This window comes from Ustilago hordei (genome assembly GCF_900519145.1).
Source record: "Ustilago hordei strain Uho2 genome assembly, contig: UHO2_contig_08, whole genome shotgun sequence".
Classification (NCBI taxonomy): Eukaryota; Fungi; Basidiomycota; class Ustilaginomycetes; order Ustilaginales; family Ustilaginaceae; genus Ustilago; species Ustilago hordei.
The window spans coordinates 400,349-421,645 of NW_024545262.1; the positions used below are offsets into that span (position 1 = coordinate 400,349).

The following is a 21,297-nucleotide window of genomic DNA, read 5'->3' on the forward strand; positions in this document are numbered from 1 at the left end:
CACACTATCATCAACAGGGCCGCTTTCGCTTCGAGATCATGAGCAGAGGTGGCTCAGTCTACATTCGCCCCGTTTTTCATCAGGTAGTGAACAACCTTCGTACAGAAGAAGTTCCGTCTTAAGCCAGCCGCCATGTTCCGGCCTTGGTAACAGAGAATCGCTGTCCTTCACGGTTGACTGGGCTGCCTACCAAGCACAACCATATCAGCACTCCAATGAACAACGTTGACAAGAGCTTCAGTGTCGACCTCCGTGTGAGCATTCTCGCGGGTTTATTGCCTCAAGTTCGTACACATGCACAGCACACAAGCTGCAATAAGAGTATGGTGAATAAGCGCTGTGACCATTCGTTACCTTCCCTCCCGACGTAATGTCGCGGGAGAGCAATCTATTTATACATGAAAAGCGGAACCAATATCATAGTGAAACAGAACGAGGTGACAATGACAAGAAGCATGGAACAAGGTACTAAAGGATTGTCTAGTAGCGGTACTTGAAGTAAGGCGACTCGTCACCCATGTCGGCGATCTCCTCCTTGCTAAGACGGGCAGCCTCACCAGAGTCGACCATTCGCTCCTTGCGCTTGTTGGCAAGGTAGAGAAGGCCAGCGAAGGAGAGGGCAGAGAGAAAGGCAACGGCGTTCATGCCGATGTTGATGTAGTGCGCATGGTGGTAGTAAGGAGCCTGCTTCTTGGGGAAGATGTTGCTCGAGATAGTACCAGCGAGACCACCGAAACCGACGATGATAGCAATGCAGACGGACCGCTTGGTCTTACCGCCAATGGTCTGAGTGAGCGATGCAACGACACCGGGGAAAGCTGCGTATGAGCCGGCAGCCGAGATAAACTGAGCACCATAGGCGATCTTGGGGTGTGTCTGGGCGTAGTTGAGCGAGAGACCCCAACCGATACCAGAGATGAGAGTGCCGAGGCAGATGAAGGGGAAACGGATACCGAGACGGTCCGAGAAGTAGGCGAAGAGAACCACAGTGACGGATGCAACGGTGTAGACTGGGACAGTGTACAAGTTGGAGTCGATGGCGTTGTACTTGAGCGAGTTGCTAAGGATGGAGGGGAGAGTAAGGGCGGTGGAGTAAAGAGGAGTGATGGTGGTAACGTAGCAGATAAGGGTGAACATGGACTTCCAGTCTTTGAGACCAGCCCAGACAAATTTCCAGGCGAACTCGTCGTTCATAGGGATGTCGTTACCGTCGAAGTGGACACGGTCGCTCATATAGACCTTCTCGCTCTCGGTAAGGAAGGGAGCCTTCTCAATGCCGTCGAAGAGCAAAAAGTAGGAAAGGACACCGACAACGATGGTAAGAGCGCCCTCAACGAAGAAGATGAAGGACCAACCCTCGTACTTTCCGGCTTCGGCCTTCGCAAGGCCGAAGGCAAGGAGACCACCGAAGGCACCAGCAATGGTAGCAGCGGAGAAGAAGAGGCCGACACGAAGCTGAATGGACCTGCGTGGATAGAGGGTAGTGAGGTAGTAGGTTATGCCTGGAAACAGGCCTGATTCGGCGCAGCCCAATAGCAAACGCCAGGATAAGAGGGCAGCGAAGTTGTTGGAGAAGCCGGTGAGAAGCATGACGATACCCCAGGCGACGACAATGCTTGGGATCCACCTTTTGGCACCAATCTTCTTAAGGATCAAGTTCGAAGGTACTTCCAACAGGCAGTACAATGAGAAGAAGATGGAGAGCGCTGTAGCGTATTCCTTGTCTGATAGAGAAAGGGCAGTCTGCATCCCGAGCACACGTGCATTACCAATTGCAGTCCTATTTTAGCATGGAGGTAGGGGGCAATGAGAACAAGTGTGTCAGCTGATAAAATTTTGGAAAGGTGATTTGGGCGAGGTGGCGCGATATTGAAATGCAATACTGCCAAACAGCGCAAAGAAGGTGGAAATACTAACCTGTCAAGGAAAGAGAAGAGGTAGAGAACGGAGCAGATGGGGAGGACGTGCCAGTCGAGCTTGCGGATAAGACGAGCAGTTTCTTTAGGGTCCTCGATGGTGGTGGCGACGGCGTCAGCATTGGTGGTACCGGCAGTGAGGACAGGGGCCATAACGACACCGCCTTCGAGACGGGAGTCATCCTTCTCGATTGAGACCGAATCAGGGGTGTCCCTGTTCCTGTAGTGTGGAGCAGACATGATTGTGACCTTCTGCGGTGTTTGGGAGATTCAGCAAGGTAGCGTCGAGATGTAGCAGCCGAGTGGAAGCAAGGTGTTGGCAGAAGCTAGAGAAGGAGGAGGGACGGGGCAATCAGTGAGGGAAGGGCGGGTAGTAGATGTAGGGAGATGGACGAGGGATGGGTGCGAAAAGTAGAGACGTTATTTCATGGACACCTTTATAGGCCCTGGGAGATGTCCTGTGCGGGTCGAGTAGGCGAATGCGGGGGTACCGCCAAGTCGAAGACGGGGTGCAGAACGGTACTGTAGCCAGCTCAGGCAAGGCGGGAAAGTAGCACGACAAGTCTGGGGTGCAGCAACTGATCAAGTGCCTGGACAGGACGTCAAAGCCAGATCCTATCCGGTGATTTCAGTCAACAAGCGCCTGGGCAGGGACTCTTGCACATGGCTTGGGGCCGCACGTCGAGGCAACTCAAAGAGGCTCAGTTGCTGTTCAGGGCAAGCATGCTTGACTTCCTGAAGGTAAGACAGCCAGCCAGACAATAAGCGAACTCAGAGGAAAGGCTCGAATGCAGCGGAAGTCCAGAGCGGAGGCGTGAAACAGACTGGCATTTGGTGGGTCCGGGGTCGACCAATGGTTACAGTACCCTCCTGCATCTGCGGGTATGGCAGGCAAGCTACCCGGCAATATACTCAAACTTCAAGGTAAGGCACACAAACAAAAGTAGGACGAGGAGGACCTTACACAAGAAGGGGACGTCGGTCACCGAGCTTCGAATTCTGGAAGAGACACAGACAGACAGCGAGGGGACGCGACAAGAAGTCAAATTGTGCGAGCCGAGTACAGATGAGGATCAGTCGGACGATACAGAAAAACGATACGGACGTCATGTTAGATTGCGGGTCAGCGAGGTGGCTCGCTGGCTCAAAGGCTCCCAACGGCGATCCAGGAACAGTCGAGACTGAAAAGCACTCGCCGGGTGATTGTCTGAGTGGCACCGAAGAAAGGGCAGCCAGGAGCACAGATGCCACGAGGCGAATGCATTAACAAGTGTCGATGTGGTCGCGAGCAGTCCCGTAATGCTTGGCAAGGGAAAAGAAACACAGCCTGGATGCCCTCGGTAAAAGCAAAAAAAAAAAAAGGCCAAGTCTCCATCAACGAGGATGGTGAGCACAACGAGACCCGGCATTGCATGCAAAAGGTATGCGGCGCACCACTGTCCTTGCATGTAAGCATCCAGCAAGTTGTACAACACTCAAACAACACTGACGGAATGGTTTTACCGGCGATGTTGATTGATAGTGACATGCCCAGAAGGGTGTGCCTGAAGACGTGAGCACTTGTGCTCTTTCTCTCTCTCTCTAAGTGGCTCAACAGAAAGATACGCAAGATACGCAAATTGACAGAGAAGACAGAGACATCCGAGATGGCGCTCATTGTAGATGTGATTGGTTCCACCGAAGCTTCTCAGCCAAGGTCTGTCATGAGTTGACACGATCAACACCGTGCCTCCATCCGGCGCAAGCCAGTGTTTTGCTTACAATTAACTTCAGTCACAAAGTATGTTCTCGTCAAACCATAACGTCGGCGCTCGATGATCATTAAAGACGATGACGGCGCCGTAGACGAGGGCTGAGACTGCGATTGATGGCGAGCACTTGGGACGCGTATGAGTGAGGTCGTACAAGCGAATGTCTGGGCACCGTGACGTGCTTGTCAACGCGAGTTCCGAACGTGGCCACGTTGCTCATTCGTAAGTGACGGTGAGTGCATCCAAAATTGGAAGTTCGGCTAGAAGCGAGGTGATTATCAATCTGCGTGGGGAGATAAGATCTGTGTTTTTGCGACAAGGTAGAAGGCCAGAGAGTGTCGCTGACGGGCAATCCAGAGATGCGGGGAAAGGGCAAAACGCAGAGTCGAGACCCTCATCCTTTGGGACACTCGGCACTGGAACAAACGCCTTGTCGAGCTGGAACTTTGGCTCCTGTCGAAAAGTGCCATCTCAATCACAGTAGTGGGGAGGTGAGAGAAGAGTCTCAAAGGTGCGTCGGCGCTCTTTGAAACGATGCACATCAGAGGTCTTGGCATTTCCGAATGGTGGACGTTGACTGCGCCACTGCCTCTGGATGCAACGAATTCGTACTTATGCTTCTAGCCGGGATGTCATCCTACCCCAGCGACAACACTACCTTTTCGGTGTCCGCCAACCCCAACGTTTCTTCTTGACAGTGTACTACTGTGTATCCTGGCGATGGATGGCGTGGGATCTGTCCTTTCAAAGCGAGCCCTTGGCGACCAAGAAGAAGGGTACCCTGCCTCTCACAGTTGTCTTTCGTCAGACTGTTGAAAGGTACACCTCCGGCAAATCCATCCGGGCCCAAAGCACATCTCATTCGATACAGTAGATCAATTCTTCCTTGGATTTGCTGCTACGCTTCACGTAGCGATTGCGCCTTGTGAACAGCGTTCGGGAAAACCAAGCATCCGTCTTCCTCGCTTTCTCCGTCTGATCAGCAATACATACTGTATCGCCGTTCTGAGATCAACTTCACGGCAGCGACAGAGTCTCGCGAGGTGTCAGCCTGACTGAGTTTGTGGTTCGTGGCACAAGAGACTTGGGCATAGAACAAGATCAGACAACGTTCAGCACCTTTGTTGCTATCGCCGTCAGATCTGCCTCGTTCATAGCATCTTTGCAGGTCCTTCAGTATTGACGAGCACCTGACATCCCGTCTTTATCGCACATGTTCAATGCTCACGCCTTGTCCTACCAAGCGAGACGATGCACAAGTGCGTGCAGTCAGATGAGGTGCAGTTAGATGAGTGTTTGGGTGTGAAACTTGAAGCATGGGCTCAGGATAAGTCTACGGTATAGCCGACCTTACAAAGCCATGCTCTTACCCCACAATTTTAAGCCCTTCAACCTTAACCTGCCGATTGCACGCAAATGCGGGGCCCCGTCAGATTTCGATGGAGACGACATCTATTCGAGATCTCCTATGGAGTTCCGGAATAAACAGGATTTCTGTGCACCGCATCCTCTCATGTCAAGCGCCAAGTACAACCGGAGATTAGTCCACATCTGAACATGATTGTCGCCAGTGACTTGGCCAAGCAGCCTTGATTTGAGCTGCGGACTATGCATACAAGGGACAACATATGCTCCTCGTGATGCACAGCATACGCTCAGATCCTTGCATCCATCGCAAGGTACCAGGCACCAAGCATCTGTGTCTAACCTCACGGAAATTGCGGAGCCCCATACTGCAACAAATCGGATCGCGACAAGATCCGTCTCAGCTGATGACCCCGCACTTCATTTCCTCGTGGCAAATTCGAATGCGTTTTACACGGCAATACAAAGTGGAATGGGTCTAAGAGAAGCGGAGCAAATTCAAGTGAGGAAGCTGACAAGCACTTTCGCCAGCAGAGAGCTCCATCCATGTCCTCACGGAAGCAATCTTTAGGAAGCAGACTTCTCGTAGCTCATCTTGGTCACACCCAAAGCGAAGGCAAGAAGGTCGTTCATGTTTTAAACCCCCCCCCCCCCCCCCCCTTTGGTGAATTTCATTATAGTACAGAAGGAAGATTTGACAGAGGTTGGCATCGTGTCCAGGCGCACGAGCTGTAGCGCTTCGGGTGTGATTTTTTTGGCGAAGCTCATTGCCATGCTTGATAGTCAAGCAATCATCGGATAAAGATTGTCGTCGTCTGAATCGGGTTCAGGCAAGGCCACAAGCTTGCGGAGTCGAGAAAGCGCTTCCTTTCGCAGGCTTTCCTGGTACTGCGTCGAAATCATTGGGTTGGCCGCATCTTGCAGCGGTAGCGCGTAGATCCGCTGTCCGTTCTCGCACTGTGATTCAACTTCTGCACTGTGATTTGCCTCGCTGTGTTGTGAGCCTGTCGATATCGCAACATGCCGTTGCCTGTCTTCCTCCCGACTCATGCCTTCCTTCGCCACGGAATCGACGATGCTTCGACGTATTTGACGGAGGTGCAGGCGTGCGCTCTTGACTGTCTCTTGGAGCTTTGCGGTTTCGGCTGTCAGCTTCTTTTGGCGCTCTAGACTAGTCGCGACCTCGCGCTTCAGATAAGCATCTAGCGCCTTTGCTTGCGCATACGAAGTCTCGAGTGACTTGTGCAGCCCGCGCTCGTCAGTCGCTTTCGGATTCTTACTGCCGGGCAGCAGATGAAGCTCGATCAGTCGCAAGTCTGGTGGACGCTCGACCAGCATCTGACTGCCTCGCGCTTTGGCAATCGTGGTGTAAAACTTGCCCGAGTTGGTTTTGGCTCTCAAGACAAGTGGTTGTGTGCCCTTGACTGTTGACTGGGTCGAAGTGTTTGACGTCAGAGACTTGGTGAACTTCTGGTTGCTTGCAACACCGGCGTCGATGCAGAACTGAAGAGCGGTTTGTACGTCTTTGATGATCGAAGCTAAAATGGGTATGGCATCCTTGAGCATCCCTCGTGCTCGTTTCTCCCTGTTCGTCTCGGCAGCCATGAAGACTTGCACTTGGAGCCAGGCTTTGACTTCCCATTCTGCAAGATCATCTTGTGGAAATTCAGGAGTCGCGCCATCAAAGAGCACCCGATCAATCTCGTCCAGCTCGTTCGATATTCTTGTATATTCGATGAGGTCGCTCTGAAGATCACTCTGACGATGTTGCTTTGAAGCTAGTGTAGAGCGGTTCTGCTCCAGCTCAGCCTCGTGTGCTGCCTGTTGCACCATGGCTTTTTCTGCGTCGTTGTGAGCTTGGACAAGTAAGCGGGAGCGCCGACCGCGCATGTTCATGAGACGCTTGGCGAGTGAGCTGCTCATCTTTGCATGTGCTTCTCTTGTCTCTTGTGAGATGGTTTGCAGAGACTTTAGACGGAATTCTTGGCTCTTGACCTTGCCTGTGACGGCAAAGATTTCGTGCTGGTTCGCATGCAATTTGGCAGGAACATCTCCAAGATCCTGGATTGCTTTGGTGAGTTGTGTGTGACGCTCGTAGAAGCCAGCGAGCCGTTGGCGCAGAGGAGGCTGGTATGCTGGAACCGATCGCTCGGAAGCTGCTATGTTGGATCGATCTGCATTGGCCAGGGCAAGTGTTGCCGCAGTAGCGATAGCCGAGCCTGCTACCGCGAACGGAGGGGGAGGTAATTGGCTGTCCGTCGTTGTGTCGTTGCGTAGAAGGTCATCAATGTCGTCGAACATTGCATTGACAGGACCACTGTGGACCCTCGGTCTGGTTGGCCGCTGCATCTTAATCATTATTTGCTTCGAGTGCTGCTTGAAGTCTTGAAACGAGTGCGACCTAGCCGTGACCTGACCGTGACCTAGCGCTTCGGAGTGTTCGCATTCAATCAAGCGTTCGATGCCGACACCCTCAACATGCTTGCATAGAGGAAGGAAGCGAGAAACAAGGCTTCACCTGTCTTGAAGTCGACCAAGTTACGGTCATGTCGGATGTTGACTGCCGAAGAAGAGGAAGGCATGAGTTACGATCTAAGTATCTTGTTGCAGACCCTGCTGAAGCACGCGGAGAGATACTTGCACGGAAAAGCGGAACGGCATCATCTTGCAGCGCGCGTCAAAAGGGTCCCGATTGGAAGATCTTACGGGGCGAACCCCAAATCGGCGATGAAGTGTTTTTCTGAATTCGTGCGAGTGAAATTAGAGCTCGTCGAGCCTTCCACGTCAATCCATGGAAAAAAAGCGCAGCAAGACAGGGTTGGATGCGTGCGTGTGTGCGGAATTGGAACTGCCACGTCGACAGCTGCGGAAGTGCAGTCATGTCCCCGCACTCAGCCAGCAATTCTCCTCTTCGCTCAACCACCACCTGCATCATCCTCATCCTCGCCTCATCCTCACCTCGTCCTCTCCTATCTACCTTCCACGTCTACACACTCTTTCTCCTCCACATACCTGACACACTTCTCGCCGCCCCTGACCTTGTGCGTCAACGCTCAAGGTTACCCGTATACCCTTCCACGTCGTCAGTCCACGTACGCAGGTCGTCACCTACTTCTGTATCCACCACAAAGCCTATCCACACCGCTCCTCCTCCTCTTCACTGAGTGCTGGAGAGTATCACCTTCCACTAGTGTCTGTTCATACCTAACCCTTGTTATCGATCCTCCAACTCATCAAAGCCTCGTTCGTTTCTCGGTCTCTCATCACCACCTCAATTCATAGCCCACCATGACGAGCATCACTTCAGCATCCTCCGTCCCTGTTCTCACACATTCCTTCTCCTCAGTATCATCGTCCACAATCGCATCTTCTTCTCGCCTTCCAGAGACTCCCATCAAGAAGGAGACTTCCGAAACTTCTTTGTCTGACCCCAATTCGAGCAGCAAGAAGCGAAGGATCTCTGAGTCTAACGACGACCAAGAGGACGACGACGACGAAGAAGATCTAGGCGATTCGTCCTTCGCCTCAGCCTCGCCGTCGAAGCCCTCCAACACCGGTGGACGCAGAAAAGCGAGCGACGAGGAACGCAAGGCTCGTCTCGAAGCTCGTCAAGCTCGGAACCGTCTCTCGGCCCAATACTCGCGAGAGCGTAAGAAGGCCTACGTAGAGCAACTTGAGGGCTCTGTCAACACGCTCAAGGCGGAGAACACCCTGCTCCGCTCCCAGCGTGACCAAGATCAGCTCATTCGCCAGTCCTTGGAGGCCAAGCTCAAAGACTCACAGCTCCGCATCGACACTCTGGAAACTATCATCCGCACCGTCGCTCCATCTCTTTTTCCCTTACTTATCTTGTCGTCGTCGTCGTCATCATCATCATCATCCTCTTCTTCCGCCGTTTCTTCATCGGCTTTCGCCGCTCCTTCCACATCAGCGATTGCCTCCCAGCTTGACGCAGGACTTTCCGCCGATCTCGCTTCTTCTCTTCTGCAGAACACTGGTCTTACTAACAAGGTGGTTTCTTTGCCCTTGGCAATTGCAGCGCCGGCATCGACCGCTTCTTCTTCCCTTTCCCTTGGCACTTTGAGCCAGCAAACCTCGAATGAAGGCGTTCGCCTCCCTGCAGCGGAGGCGACCTGCTCTGATGCACCATCTCTTCGCAGAGATGCCGAGCTCGAGCAGTCCCAGCAGCGGATGTCTTCACACAATTTGATGGTTCCGCTGGCACCGAAGTCTCTGCCCAGGCAAAGGTTGGAAGCAATGTCGATGTCAATGGCAGCAGCGTTGTCAACCAAGGTTACCCACTCGCCAGTCAGATCAGTGTCCTCGCACCAGAGCAGCCGTCGACGATCGCGGCCGGCCCCCGCGTCACTCTGTCTCAGCATCCCATCGAAGCGAAGGCAGCCGGTGTTGCCCGTGAAGCTGAGGCTCTCCTCTCCAACTTTATCGACCTCGACGCCAAGTTCGCCAACAGTGACGCGGCGGCTGCGGCTAAAGATCAAGGTGCCTCGGCGTCTTCCGCCTCGTCTCAACCTGTATCTGTGGGCCAGGGCAATGCAGCAGCAGCAACAGCAGGCGCTTCGCGATCCGCAAGCGCCTCTGCAGGTGAGCTCGCAAGCCTAGGCTCTGGCAGGGGCGAGAGTGATTTCAGCGGCAGCAACAGCAACGAGGACATGCACAGCAAGTTCAACACGATCAGCTTGCCCAACGATATGGATGGAAAGGATGTCGACCTCCAACAACGATTCCAGCTCCTCAACTCGCCTCTCCTTCCTAGCGAGAGGAACGTGTGGGAGCTCGCGACCGATGCGATGCTTCAAGACATTTACGGCAAGACCTCGGAAGACACCTCTGCCGACTACTCGGCTCCGAGTGTGTCAGCCTCTGACGCTTCGACCCACACAGACGCCAGCGCAGGCTCTTCGCCCTTCGACCTTGTCGATCTCGACATTGAGATCGAAGAGCCTCTCCACCTCAACATTGGTCTAGACGAAAACGAGACCATGGACGCATCGAACGGGTACCTGCACACCACCGGTCACGTCGGCAAGGCTGATGCCTCGCCGATGGACTGGCCTGGTCTGCTTGCTTCGCTCGTTGCTTGATCTCTCTGTCTTTGTTCAGGGTGATAGACACTGGGGTTGGTTTAGTCGTTGTGTTGGGTATCGATCTGGCTATCGTGTCTCGTAGTCTCGCGCATGTCTTGTTGATGGCTCGTTTGTATGTTTAATATCGCGGCTCCTCTCTTGCTAACTCATCTGAGATGAGCTTGAGGGATGGTCGCTCGCTTGCTCGCTATTGTCTCGAATCTCAATGCTCCGTATTACCACTCTCATACACTTTAGTCTGATTTATGTCTTTGTGCGAACGAATGAACAAGCGAACGAATGAATGGTATTAGAGAGAGGCTAAAGTGGTGTTGGACTAAAATACAGCTATGAAAGGAGGGACTGAGTGACCACGAAAGTAATGAAGATGTGCAAGACTTGCATGCGGCAGATGGAGTGCGTCTCTGTCAATCGCTAGCGTATGCTGACGATGATCGAGAAGGTCTGTGTGACAGGTGCGATGGCAGCTTAGACCGACTGAGCAGGCCCAACCTCAAAACTGGACCAGTACCAAGAATCCATCAATCTCCATACGTCTAAATAAGCCATGTCGACTGCTACGAACGAGACCTCTTTTTGACCTTCTCCTTCTACTTGTGCTTCTAGGGAGGTGGCGGGAGAAGTGGACTTGGTGCTGTTTGGACGTTTGTATATGCTTCCGGGGAGGTGGTGGGTTGGAGGGATGGATGTATCGATTTCCTCGGACAGAGTTCGGATGGACTCGAGGAGTGCTTGTGCTTCACGTTTGATGTCTGCGATGGCTAGGGATTGGTCGGCGCCTGATTCGCTGCCTAGGTCAAGGGTTTGAGTTGATGTCGAAGTAACGACGGGGGCGGAAGCGGGAGATGTGCGAGTTTTGAAGAGTTTCAGTTTTGAAAATGCTGACAGAGTTTCGCTGGTAGTGACGGAAGTGGTGGTGGCGACTGGAGTCTTCTTAGAAAGGAAGCCGTCGCTGTCACCGAAAACCATTGTGCGGGAGAAAGGCACATCTGTGGCGGCAGATGTGAAAGGTGGAAGCGGGAAAGCAGTCTCGTCATTGAACCGCATCGAGTTGGTCGATGGAACCACAGCTGCGGACGGCGTCAGAGTCGTCGACGACGACGAAGAATAAGGTCGCGAGTTGGAAAGGATCAGAGTGGCTGTAGAGTAGCTGTGGACGCCTGCGCTGTAGGTTCCGACCCGTGATGGGCGGGTAGGATCGTGGAAGTCGCAGATGAAACGCCCACTTCAGCTTGGACCTCGTCTAGATCGGTGGGGGCGTTCATGAAGCCTGCGGTGCTGACACCTCTATCGATGGAACGGGCTTCTGAAATTGTCGAGTTCATCAAGCTCAAACATGGATCCGGTCGAGCTTGCCCGGAGGTCAGGTTCATCGTCACCAGGCAATTGCAATGAGAAGGGATGCCCACTGAGCGAATTGTGGGAATAGGTCGAGACCTTCGAATCACACGAGAGGCAGCCGAACGAGGAAGATGGCATGGGCGGAGAATCGAGGAGGCTAGCATTTGTGCTTGTGCTTAATGAAGCGTCAGACACTTGCTCTGGCTATTGCTGCTGCTGCATCCGAGCAACAGTGACGACGCTAGATGTCGGGAGGGGAAACTTTCGCCTGCGTGATAGCGAAGGGATAATGTCGAGGGTGGGCTCGTCATCATCGTACTGGCCATCAAGGCTAATGAAGCTGCGTACATGTGGGTGCGACTCATCGTGCGGCCAACGTTTCTGAACAGAAGTACGAGGAGGAAAGACGAATTGCGGCTCAGCGAAAGAAGGCTTGCGAGTATTGCCTTGCTGTGAGGCAGATGCCTGTAAAGAGTCGGCAGTGATGGTGGCAGGGGCCAACAGGGGACCTTTGACAGGCTGCTTGGAGATGCGGAGGCGAGATGGCACGGCTGAGGATAGAGTCGTTGGACTGAGATGAGAAAGAGCTCTCTCTCCTTCCAGGCAAGTCTAGCGGTCACGCTTGGGTCTCTGCTGGTACTAGCATGACGCTTTTGGGTGCTATCAATTCTCGTTCCAGCGAGCGCTTCTGTGTTGACTTGGTCAACACGATCTGGACGACTGCCGACCTTGCCCAACTGCTGTAATACGAAGTGATGGAGATGGCCTCTTGCCATCAAATCTTCTATTAAGGTTTGGATAAGCTCAGGGTCTAATCCACCAGGTCGAGCGGGTAGATGCTGCTCGCACAGAACGGCCAGAAAGGGTCTCACATGTGCAAGAGGACTCGATGCAATGCTTCTACGGTGCTGGCATAGAGCTCCTCTTTCCGCCTCGAAAGCGCATCTGACGGTATGCACCCGCCGGTCTCGGGCCGTCAGCTTGGCTTCAGTTCTTGAGCAGGGTGACAAGCCCAGCATGGGATGGAAATGCTCAATGCAAGCTGTCAAATGGAGCCTCATGAGGCTATACTTTGAGCAAGCGATCGAGCCAAGAGAGCGGAACTGTCACTGCAATGCACGTCGGCCAACTGTGATTGAAATGTCGGACAAGCAACTTTAAATGTGAAGAGTTCCATAAAATGTTAAGTCGGCGGAAAGAGAGAAAGAACCCACCTCGGCCGAGCTATATATATATATATATATAAACAATCACGTGGCATCAGATGGGAAGAGTCTCGCCTGAAATCAGAGTGCCAGGCGATCAGTCCACTGCAGCCCCAGCCTCCAGCTGCGAATTGTGGGCCGCTCACCGTCATTGAGTCCAGCCGAATTCGACGTCTACGCCTTCTCATTTCTCTTCCCCCAGGTCACCTCTCATCCCCTCAAGACACACTATCAAGGTAAGCTTTGCCAAAACAGCATGAACCGCATCAGCATCGACAACAATGCATCACCATGACAACAGAGACGATCAGCACGGCCAGACGCCCCGGCAGAGAAATGTCAACCTCCAAAATAGATAACATCTCGAAGGCATGATAGTGACGACATATGATGGCATCACAATCGACATTTCAGTTTCAGCCTATCGTCCTTATACACGCTCCGTCGCATATTACGCAGCTATCAATCAGGCCGGCCTTGGTCATTGTGTCAGACTACTACAGCATCACTGGGCGTCATACATTATCACAAGGGCCCATCAACGGTATTCTAGCATTTCTACGACAGCATGGAATGGAACGATAGGATGACAAGCTGGATGTTGCGCCGCATCTCGTTTGGAAAGCTGTCAAGTTCAGGGACTACTTTCAGCGCTCCATCAAGGGATGGCTCATGACTTTGGATATCCAACAACAGAATCAGAAGATTAAGGCCTGAGCAAGCAAGGAGGCATCTTTTATCGTTTCACACGAACCTCAGACGGCAGTATTCTTGATCAGCATCAAACATCAGCGCTCTTATCACCATTGGAGTAGCTGCAAGGACAATTGCGAGGCAAAACACCATCTTGGCTTGTCCGGATTCGCTTGAGGCGAAGGGTTCGGTCTCATTAGGCGTCAGGATTGACCCCTCTCCCCTTAGCCGAAACCCCAGCACACCGTTTCAGCACGGAGCATGGACATTTTCACGACACAGCACACCAGCAATCAGAGTGCAGACATCTTATCTATAGCGCAACTTCGGTCGTCTCTGTTTGTCTGGCTTTGCGGTCGATCGGGTCGCTTGCTTCAGTCGACCATAATTTGCACAGCTTCGGAAAACTGACTTGTAATCTTCCATTTTATTTTTTTTGTCCGTCCATCCGTCCATCCCTCCATCTCTCATCGTCAACAACGCCTACTCGTATTTCAACCATCACCACTGCACTTCGACCATCATCTCGACTCTTCCTATCTTGCACCGTCAGATTCAACATGGGTATCACTCGTGACTCGCGACACAAGCGATCGGCTACCGGTGCTCGCCGCGCCTATTACCGCAAGAAGCGCGCTTTCGAGCTCGGTCGTCAGGCTGCCAACACCCGTATTGGCGCCAAGCGCATCCACACTGTCCGTGTTCGTGGCGGTAACCTCAAGCACCGTGCTCTCCGTCTCGAGTCCGGCAACTTCGCTTGGGGCTCCGAGCACATCACTGCCAAGACCCGTGTTCTCGGTGTCGTCTACAACGCCTCTAACAACGAGCTTGTCCGAACCAACACTCTCGTCAAGGGCTGCATCGTCCAGGTCGACGCTACCCCCTTCCGCCAGGCTTACGAGAAGCACTACGGCCAGCCCGTTACCACCAAGCGTCGTGCTGCCGGTCAGGGTGCCGCTGAGGCCAACGTTGACGAGGCCAAGCTCTCCAACAGCGTTACCCGCAAGCTCGAGAACCGTCGCAAGGAGTCCAAGCTTGACTCGCTCGTTGAGCAGCAGTTCGGTGCCGGTCGTCTCTACGCCGCTGTCTCGTCGCGCCCCGGCCAGTCTGGTCGCTGCGACGGTTACATTCTTGAGGGCAAGGAGCTTGAGTTCTACGTTCGTCGTCTCAAGGCCTCCAAGGGCAAGCAGTAAATGCGCTCCTCCTTGTCCTCATATCACCCATCATCTTTCACCATCATTCCCCGTCCATCTTCTTGTATACTGATTCCATCCCTTCTAGCATGTTCGGGGTTTGATTCTCCATCAGTCCTCTCCATTCAGGTGTAAAGGGTCAGAGGCATCGCAGCGTGTGTCTCTCCCGCCCCACTCATTGATCGCATCGTCAAAGGTACACCTTTCAGCTCTCGCCTGCATATAAACTCTCATGTGGACTCACTCACACCACGTACACACATCCAAAAATGGCCAATGCATAGCATGCACACAGCTTCGGTAAATTCATTCCTCGAATGTGATGAGTGCGCGATTGTGTGTTCATCTTCGATTGAACGTCTGAACCAAGGTGGAGCTTTGTGGCAATCTCGTATCTCCCATCTCGACAAAGCGTCAGAGCTTCCAAGTATTCCGTCGCGAGACGAAGGGTGAAGAAGTTGATCCAACTCAAGTCGGTCAAGTTGCGTAGCGTCGGATGGCGATTCTGCCATTCAAGCAGGCTTGTGACAAATGTCTCACGTTGATTAGCTTGCTTGACAGAAATAGATGGTGATCCTGAGAATGCTATTGAAATGATTGATCTATTCTACAAAGTCGGACGGGCTTTTAGTCATCGCGAATGCTCTCGAACTGAGCCTTGGCGGCAAGCATAGCCTGCTTCTCAGCCTCCAAGTTCTTTAACTTCTCCGCGGTGGAGTCCTTGACCTCTTGAGGCATTCGCGACCACTCCTGAGGCTTGTTCATTGGGGCCGAGATCTTCTCGATACCAACGGCGTTGAGCTGTAACTTCTTGTCGAGCTTGGCCAACTCCTGGTCGATGTTAACAAGACCACGGATCAACAGGTGTGCATTAAGGCGAGACGAGATCGAAGAGACAGCGCAACCCTTGGGGACCTCAGAGGCGTTGGGGGCAACAGTGACCGAGGTGCAACCCTTAACAAGAGTTGTGACGACCTCGGAAGAGCCCTTGAGAGTCTGCTGGAACGAAGCGTCCGAGGTCTCGAGGAAAACCTGAACGTCCTTGAGGAGGTTGTAATCGGTACACATACCACGGATCGCGCGGACGGCAGCAAAGACTTCCTCGAACGAAGCCTCTGCAGTGGCGTCATCACGGCTGGCCATGTAGACGGGGTAGCTGGCAAGAGCAATACTCTCAGCCTTCTCACCTGCACGGCGAGGCAATCGCTGCCACAACTCCTCGGTAACGAAGGGCATGAAGGGGTGAAGCAACTTCAGACCGGAATCAAGACAGGTGTAAAGGGTCTGCTGAGCGCTGGCCCGTGCCTTGGCATCCGAAGCCGAGGGGTCAGTGATGGGCTTGATGGCCTCAATGTAGACGTCGCAAAGCTCGTAGAGCCAAAAGTTGTAGACAGCCGAGGTGGCAGCCATGAAGTTGCGCTCCTTGAGACACTCGTTGACAGTCTTGCTAGCATTGTTGAGCTTGTGCAAGATCCACTTCTCGACGAGCGACTCATCACCACTTGGCTCCTCGCTCGAAGTGGGCTGGAAGGAAGCAATGGGTTCAAGCTTGAGCAAAGCGAATTTGGTGGCGTTCCAGAGCTTGTTGCAGAACTTGCGGTAACCTTCGACACGGAGAATGTCAAGGTTGATGTCACGACCGGCGCTGGTGTAGGCGCAGAGGGCGAAGCGGAGAGCATCGGTACCGCACTGAGGGATACCCTTGGGGAAGTCCTTCTTCTGACCCTGAGCGGCCTTGGCGATCTCCTTGTCGTCAAGGTTGCCCTCCTTCAACTTGGTGTGCAAGCCGTCGAGGGTGATACCCTCAATGACGTCGAGAGGGTCGATGACGTTACCGAGCGACTTGGACATCTTTCGTCCGTGAGCGTCACGAACCATGGCGTGGCAGAAGACCTCCTTGAAGGGCAGAGTGCCGGTGAGGTAGACACCAAGCATACACATCCTCGCCACCCAGAAGAAGAGGATGTCCCAACCGGTCTCGAGCAACGAAGAGGGGTAGAAGTGCTTGAAGTCGTCTGTCTTTTCAGGCCAGCCCATGATAGAGAAGGGCCAGAGACCAGAGCTGAACCAGGTGTCGAGAACATCCTCATCCTGCTCCAGGGTGAAGCTCTTGCCGTTTGCGAGCTTGTCTGCACGCTCCTGAGCTTCCTCGTGTGTCCTGCCAGAAACCCAGAGTTTCTCGTCGCTGCGGTCCTGAGAGCCGCCCTGAATGTTGACAAAGTAAACGGGGCATCGGTGACCCCACCAGAGCTGACGGGAAATGCACCAGTCCTGGATGTTCTCCATCCATCGGAAAAACTCCTTCTCGGAGACGTTGGGGACAATGGTCATCTCGCCAGCACGGACACGCTCGATGACCTTGGCAGCAAGGGGCTTGCAGTTGACCCACCACTGAGGCTTCATGATGGGCTCAATCACATCGCCAGATCGAGAGCAGATGGGAACAGTCATCGGGTTGTCCTTTGTCTCGATGTAGTTGCCAATCTCCTTAAGCTTGTCGATGACAACTCGTCGGGCAGAGAAACGCTTCATGCCAGCGAACTCGCCGCAGTTCTCATTGAGGGTACCGTCGTCGTTGAGGATGTTGATGAACTCGAGGTCATGGCGCTTGCCGACTTCGTAATCGTTGGGATCGTGAGCAGGGGTGATCTTGACGGCACCAGTACCGAACTCCATGTCAACAATGATCGAGTCGGCAACGATGGGGATCTTACGGCCCTGGACAAAGGGATGGACGACGTTCTTGCCGTGAAGGTGCTTGTATCTCGGGTCGTCGGGGTGGACGGCAACGGCGGTATCACCAAGCATGGTCTCGGGACGGGTGGTGGCGACGATGATCTTCTCGTCGCTGCCCTCGATCTGGTAAGCGAAGCTGACAATGACACCAAACTCGATGCGCTCGTTGGCAGGGTAGCCGGGAACGTTCATCAATGTGCGACCATTGAGCTGCTTCTGGTCGACTTCAAGATTGGAGAGGGTGGTGTGGAGCTTGCAGCACCAATTGACGAGACGGTTGGCACGGTAGATGATACCGTCTTCGTGGAGCTTTACGAAAGCTTCCGTGACGGCCTTGGAGCGAGGAGCATCCATGGTGAATGCTTCTCGGGAGAAATCGTACGAGGCACCAAGGCGACGCATCTGGTTGGAGATTCGGGCTTGGTAGTCATCCTTCCACTCGAAGACCTTTTCGAGGAACTTCTCACGGCCGTAGTCGTAGCGCGACTTGCCTTCGGTCTTGGCAAGACGCTTCTCAACGACACTCTGGGTGGCAATACCGGCGTGGTCGTAACCAGGGTTGAAGAGCGTCCTGAAGCCATTCATGCGGTACCATCGAATCAAGGTGTCCTGAATAGAGATGGTTAGGGCGTGACCAATGTGAAGCGAGCCAGTGACGTTGGGAGGTGGCGCAGGGACAACGAATGTCTTTTCGGGGTCGTATGGATCGGACTCTGTGGGTTCTGCGGGCTTGAAGTGGTTAGACTTCTCCCACCACTGGTACCAGCTCTGCTCGACATGGAGCGGGTTGTATCCGCTCTCCATTGGCTGGGAGAGGTCCTTCTTCTCGCCAGGAACGGTGCTGTTGACGTACTCGGGCTCCTCCTTGACCTCCTTCTTAGGCTTCTCCTTCTTTGCTGCGGCGGTACCGGGAGCGTTCTGTGCGGGCTTGTCGCTCTTGAGAGCATCCTTGGCAGCTTGCTTGGCTTGCTTTTCTGCGAGCTTCGCGGCTTTTTTCATCGCACTTTTTGTCATAGGCTGGCCATCAGGGCCAAGTGGGGTGTCGGTATTGGCGGCAGCAGCAGCATTCTCCTGCGCTGGAGGCTGCTCAGGGGCGCCTGGTATTGCTGACGAGGACATTGTGCGAAGATGTTGGAAGGGGATCCTGACGGGAGAATGCGTAGAGAGCGTGAAACGAGCAGGTTGAAGAGATACTGGGCTCGAGTTGATGCGTGATGCGAGCGCGGGAATCTGACGAGACTTGGGAACGAGGGAACAAAGGAACCGTGCCCGAGGCAGCATGCACGATGGACTGCCTACCCGTCTTTCTGTAGATGTGATTGAAGGTCCGTGAAGAAGGGGGGACGTCACAGCGAGGTGCTGAGCGTCTCTGAGTGGTATAGTAGCTGTTGTACGAGGCAGGTGGCGCCGAAGCGAGCGTATGGTGAGCAGTGACTCGAAGGGGGATGATGGTATCGAGACAGTAGCAGAACAGGAGGTTCACATTCCTTGTGTCAGGTTAACGTTGCATGCGCTTCTTCTGACTCGTTGGAAATTTTCGCCCAAGCAAGTTGTGAGGGAAGTCACATCGGGCTATCGGCCTGATTGATTTAGGTGTACGCCGATGCATTCGATTTTCAGCAGGATTCCGTCTCCACAATTCCAGGTCCTTTCTGGTGCAAGGACACGGGACAGGCATTATTGCTGAAACCAACATGGGCGAGGAACGAACGAGAGCTGGTCGCCGAGATGCACTTATTGACAAAGGTATCGATCCAATATGATGATGAAAGTTGACATAAGCCGATGGCGAAGAGATCGGGCTAGGTCAATCTATTCGGAGATTTGGTAGAACCGATCTGAAAAGAGATCGGGTACAACACAGTCCCGCTCGTTGTCAGACATCGTCATTAAGTAGAAGTACTCCCACCTTTGGCAGGTACCATGCAAATGTATATATATCAAGCCAAGAGCACTAGGCTCTCCCCATGTTCTTCAGTCAATTGAGTATATACAGCTTGTGTGTAAACTGTCCTGCAAATTTACATGTCACCATACATCACTCTAATGCTCAATAGCCATAAGTTGTATTGCCACACTGTCTGATATTGTCTGAAAGCCCTGCTTCTTCTCTCCAAGACTGTGTAAATGATATTGACATTGACTAAGAAAATTGTGCTATGAAGAAGAGCCAAGATTTTTTATTATTATTGTGGGACAGTTTATGGAGCATGCTCCCAAATAGCAACACCACTCCATTCCTGACCTTGTGGGCTTTTGACTACAATGAAACTTGCAATGTAACTTGGTGGGCACCTTCATACACATTGAAAGTAGTGATGTGGAAAGTTTCAGCTCAATCAGATGACTGTGAGCAATCTGGTGGCACTTCCAGTCTGACACCATCATATCTATACCATCATGCCAAAAACCACCCCAGAGAAGTGCCAATTGGCACTCTTTCACCTCCAAAATGGGGAATCTACCTGTTCAGTTGCCAAGCAACTTGGTATGAGCAAGTCTACTGTGAATTGCATCAGCAAAAGCACCTCTGCTGATGTCCCAAAGTCAAAGGGGGGCTGGCCAAGAAAACTCCAGCCTTGTCATGTTCACTTCCTGGACCACTATTTCAAGCTCAATTCAACCTCCATGGTCAGGAAAGCATGTCATGCACTGCAGGAGATGTTTCAAGTCAAAGCATGCCCAACCACAGTAAGAAAAGCACTTCATTACTGTCATTACAAAGCACAGCAGTTAGTGAAAAAATCGAAGCTACTCAAGAGACATTACAAAGCCCATTGCAAATTTGCTAATGAGCACAAGGACATGACTGTTGAGGATTGGAAGAATGTGGTATGGTCTGATGAGATGAAGATCAACTTCTTTGGACCAGATGGTAAGCAGTTCTGTTGGATTAAGAATGCTGGCTTCAATAGCAAGCTTGTCAGGCTGACAGTCAAGTTCAGCAGCAGCTCCATCATGATCTGGGGCTGTACAATGTGGGAAGGGGTGGGAGGTATGTGTTTGGTGCTGGGATCAATGAATTCAGACCAATACATTGATATCTTGAATGACAAGCTTGTGAAAACAATCTCAGATTTGCAGCTTCAGCATGCATACACTGACATCATGTTTCAGCAAGACAATGACCCAAAACACATGTCAAAGAAGACAATAATGTGGTTGGAAAGCAATAGAATTAAGGTTATGCAATGGCTGGCACAGTTGCTGGACTTAAACCCAATTGAACACCTCTGGCACCATCTCAAAATGTGACTTTCACAGTATAGTATGATTACAAAGTCCAGGGATGAACTGCTCAAGAGATGTGAAGCTGAATGGACAGCAATCACTCCAGAGACATGTAGGATGCTAATAGAGAGTATGCCAGACCACATCAAGGCAGTTCTGAAGGCCAAAGGAGGGAATATGAAGTACTAAGGTGTTGTCAAGGAGTGCTCCATAAACTGTCCCACAATAAAAAAAATTCTTGGCTCTTCTTCATAGCACAATTTTCTTAGTCAATGTCAATATCATTTACACAGTCTTGGAGAGAAGAAGCAGGGCTTTCAGACAATATCAGACAGTGTGGCAATACAACTTATGGCTATTGAGCATTAGAGTGATGTATGGTGACATGTAAATTTGTGGGACAGTTTACACGCGAGCTGTATGTTTCTGCCCTAAAACAGTAGTGACATCGTACTCAGACTCTTCCTGATCGTCAGTTATCGGGACAAAACTTCTTCACATTGCATCACTTATATGCCTGCAAAGCTATTGTGAGATTGAGTTCGGCAGCAGCTGTCAAAAAGGTCTCCACAAGGCGGCTATCAAACGACGTCCATCCCGCCACCGCTCTCAAAAGGCAGGACTCTCTCTTTCCCCAACTTGCACGAGCCTCAAAATGGCTTCTGTCCTCAGCCCTATACCTTGGCCACCAACACATATATAGGCTGGCATCATCTCGAGCAGTCCTGTGCAAACCTTCTCTCACCCCTCTCTGCCAGATA

The 21,297-nt window shown here is 52.4% G+C and overlaps 7 protein-coding genes across 7 annotated transcripts; 2 read left to right on the plus strand and 5 right to left on the minus strand.

The window, feature by feature from the left end:
* Positions 1 to 480: 480 nt before the first annotated feature.
* On the minus strand, positions 481 to 2,156 carry UHO2_04253 (uncharacterized protein; the record flags this gene model as incomplete). The annotated part of the gene is made up of 2 exons (XM_041555926.1): positions 481 to 1,780; positions 1,918 to 2,156. 2 exons carry the CDS (start codon positions 2,154 to 2,156, stop codon positions 481 to 483), a joined length of 1,539 nt encoding a protein of 512 aa, XP_041411860.1.
* A 3,659-nt stretch (positions 2,157 to 5,815) lies between these two features.
* On the minus strand, positions 5,816 to 7,390 carry UHO2_04254 (uncharacterized protein; the record flags this gene model as incomplete). The annotated part of the gene is made up of 1 exon (XM_041555927.1): positions 5,816 to 7,390. The coding sequence occupies one exon, from the start codon at positions 7,388 to 7,390 to the stop codon at positions 5,816 to 5,818; it is 1,575 nt and encodes a 524-aa protein (XP_041411861.1).
* Positions 7,391 to 8,320: 930 nt separating this feature from the next.
* Positions 8,321 to 10,134, plus strand: UHO2_04255 (uncharacterized protein; the record flags this gene model as incomplete). Its single annotated transcript, XM_041555928.1, has 2 exons — positions 8,321 to 9,155; positions 9,221 to 10,134. The coding sequence occupies 2 exons, from the start codon at positions 8,321 to 8,323 to the stop codon at positions 10,132 to 10,134; spliced, it is 1,749 nt and encodes a 582-aa protein (XP_041411862.1).
* A 471-nt stretch (positions 10,135 to 10,605) lies between these two features.
* Positions 10,606 to 11,510, minus strand: UHO2_04256 (uncharacterized protein; the record flags this gene model as incomplete). Its single annotated transcript, XM_041555929.1, has 2 exons — positions 10,606 to 11,287; positions 11,317 to 11,510. 2 exons carry the CDS (start codon positions 11,508 to 11,510, stop codon positions 10,606 to 10,608), a joined length of 876 nt encoding a protein of 291 aa, XP_041411863.1.
* Positions 11,511 to 11,682: 172 nt separating this feature from the next.
* UHO2_04257 (uncharacterized protein) lies at positions 11,683 to 12,539 on the minus strand (the record flags this gene model as incomplete). The annotated part of the gene is made up of 2 exons (XM_041555930.1): positions 11,683 to 12,029; positions 12,119 to 12,539. The coding sequence occupies 2 exons, from the start codon at positions 12,537 to 12,539 to the stop codon at positions 11,683 to 11,685; spliced, it is 768 nt and encodes a 255-aa protein (XP_041411864.1).
* Positions 12,540 to 13,936: 1,397 nt separating this feature from the next.
* UHO2_04258 (putative RPS8A - ribosomal protein S8.e) lies at positions 13,937 to 14,569 on the plus strand (the record flags this gene model as incomplete). The annotated part of the gene is made up of 1 exon (XM_041555931.1): positions 13,937 to 14,569. The coding sequence occupies one exon, from the start codon at positions 13,937 to 13,939 to the stop codon at positions 14,567 to 14,569; it is 633 nt and encodes a 210-aa protein (XP_041411865.1).
* A 627-nt stretch (positions 14,570 to 15,196) lies between these two features.
* On the minus strand, positions 15,197 to 18,424 carry UHO2_04259 (putative VAS1 - valyl-tRNA synthetase; the record flags this gene model as incomplete). The annotated part of the gene is made up of 1 exon (XM_041555932.1): positions 15,197 to 18,424. One exon carries the CDS (start codon positions 18,422 to 18,424, stop codon positions 15,197 to 15,199), a length of 3,228 nt encoding a protein of 1,075 aa, XP_041411866.1.
* Between the last annotated feature and the right edge of the window lie 2,873 nt (positions 18,425 to 21,297).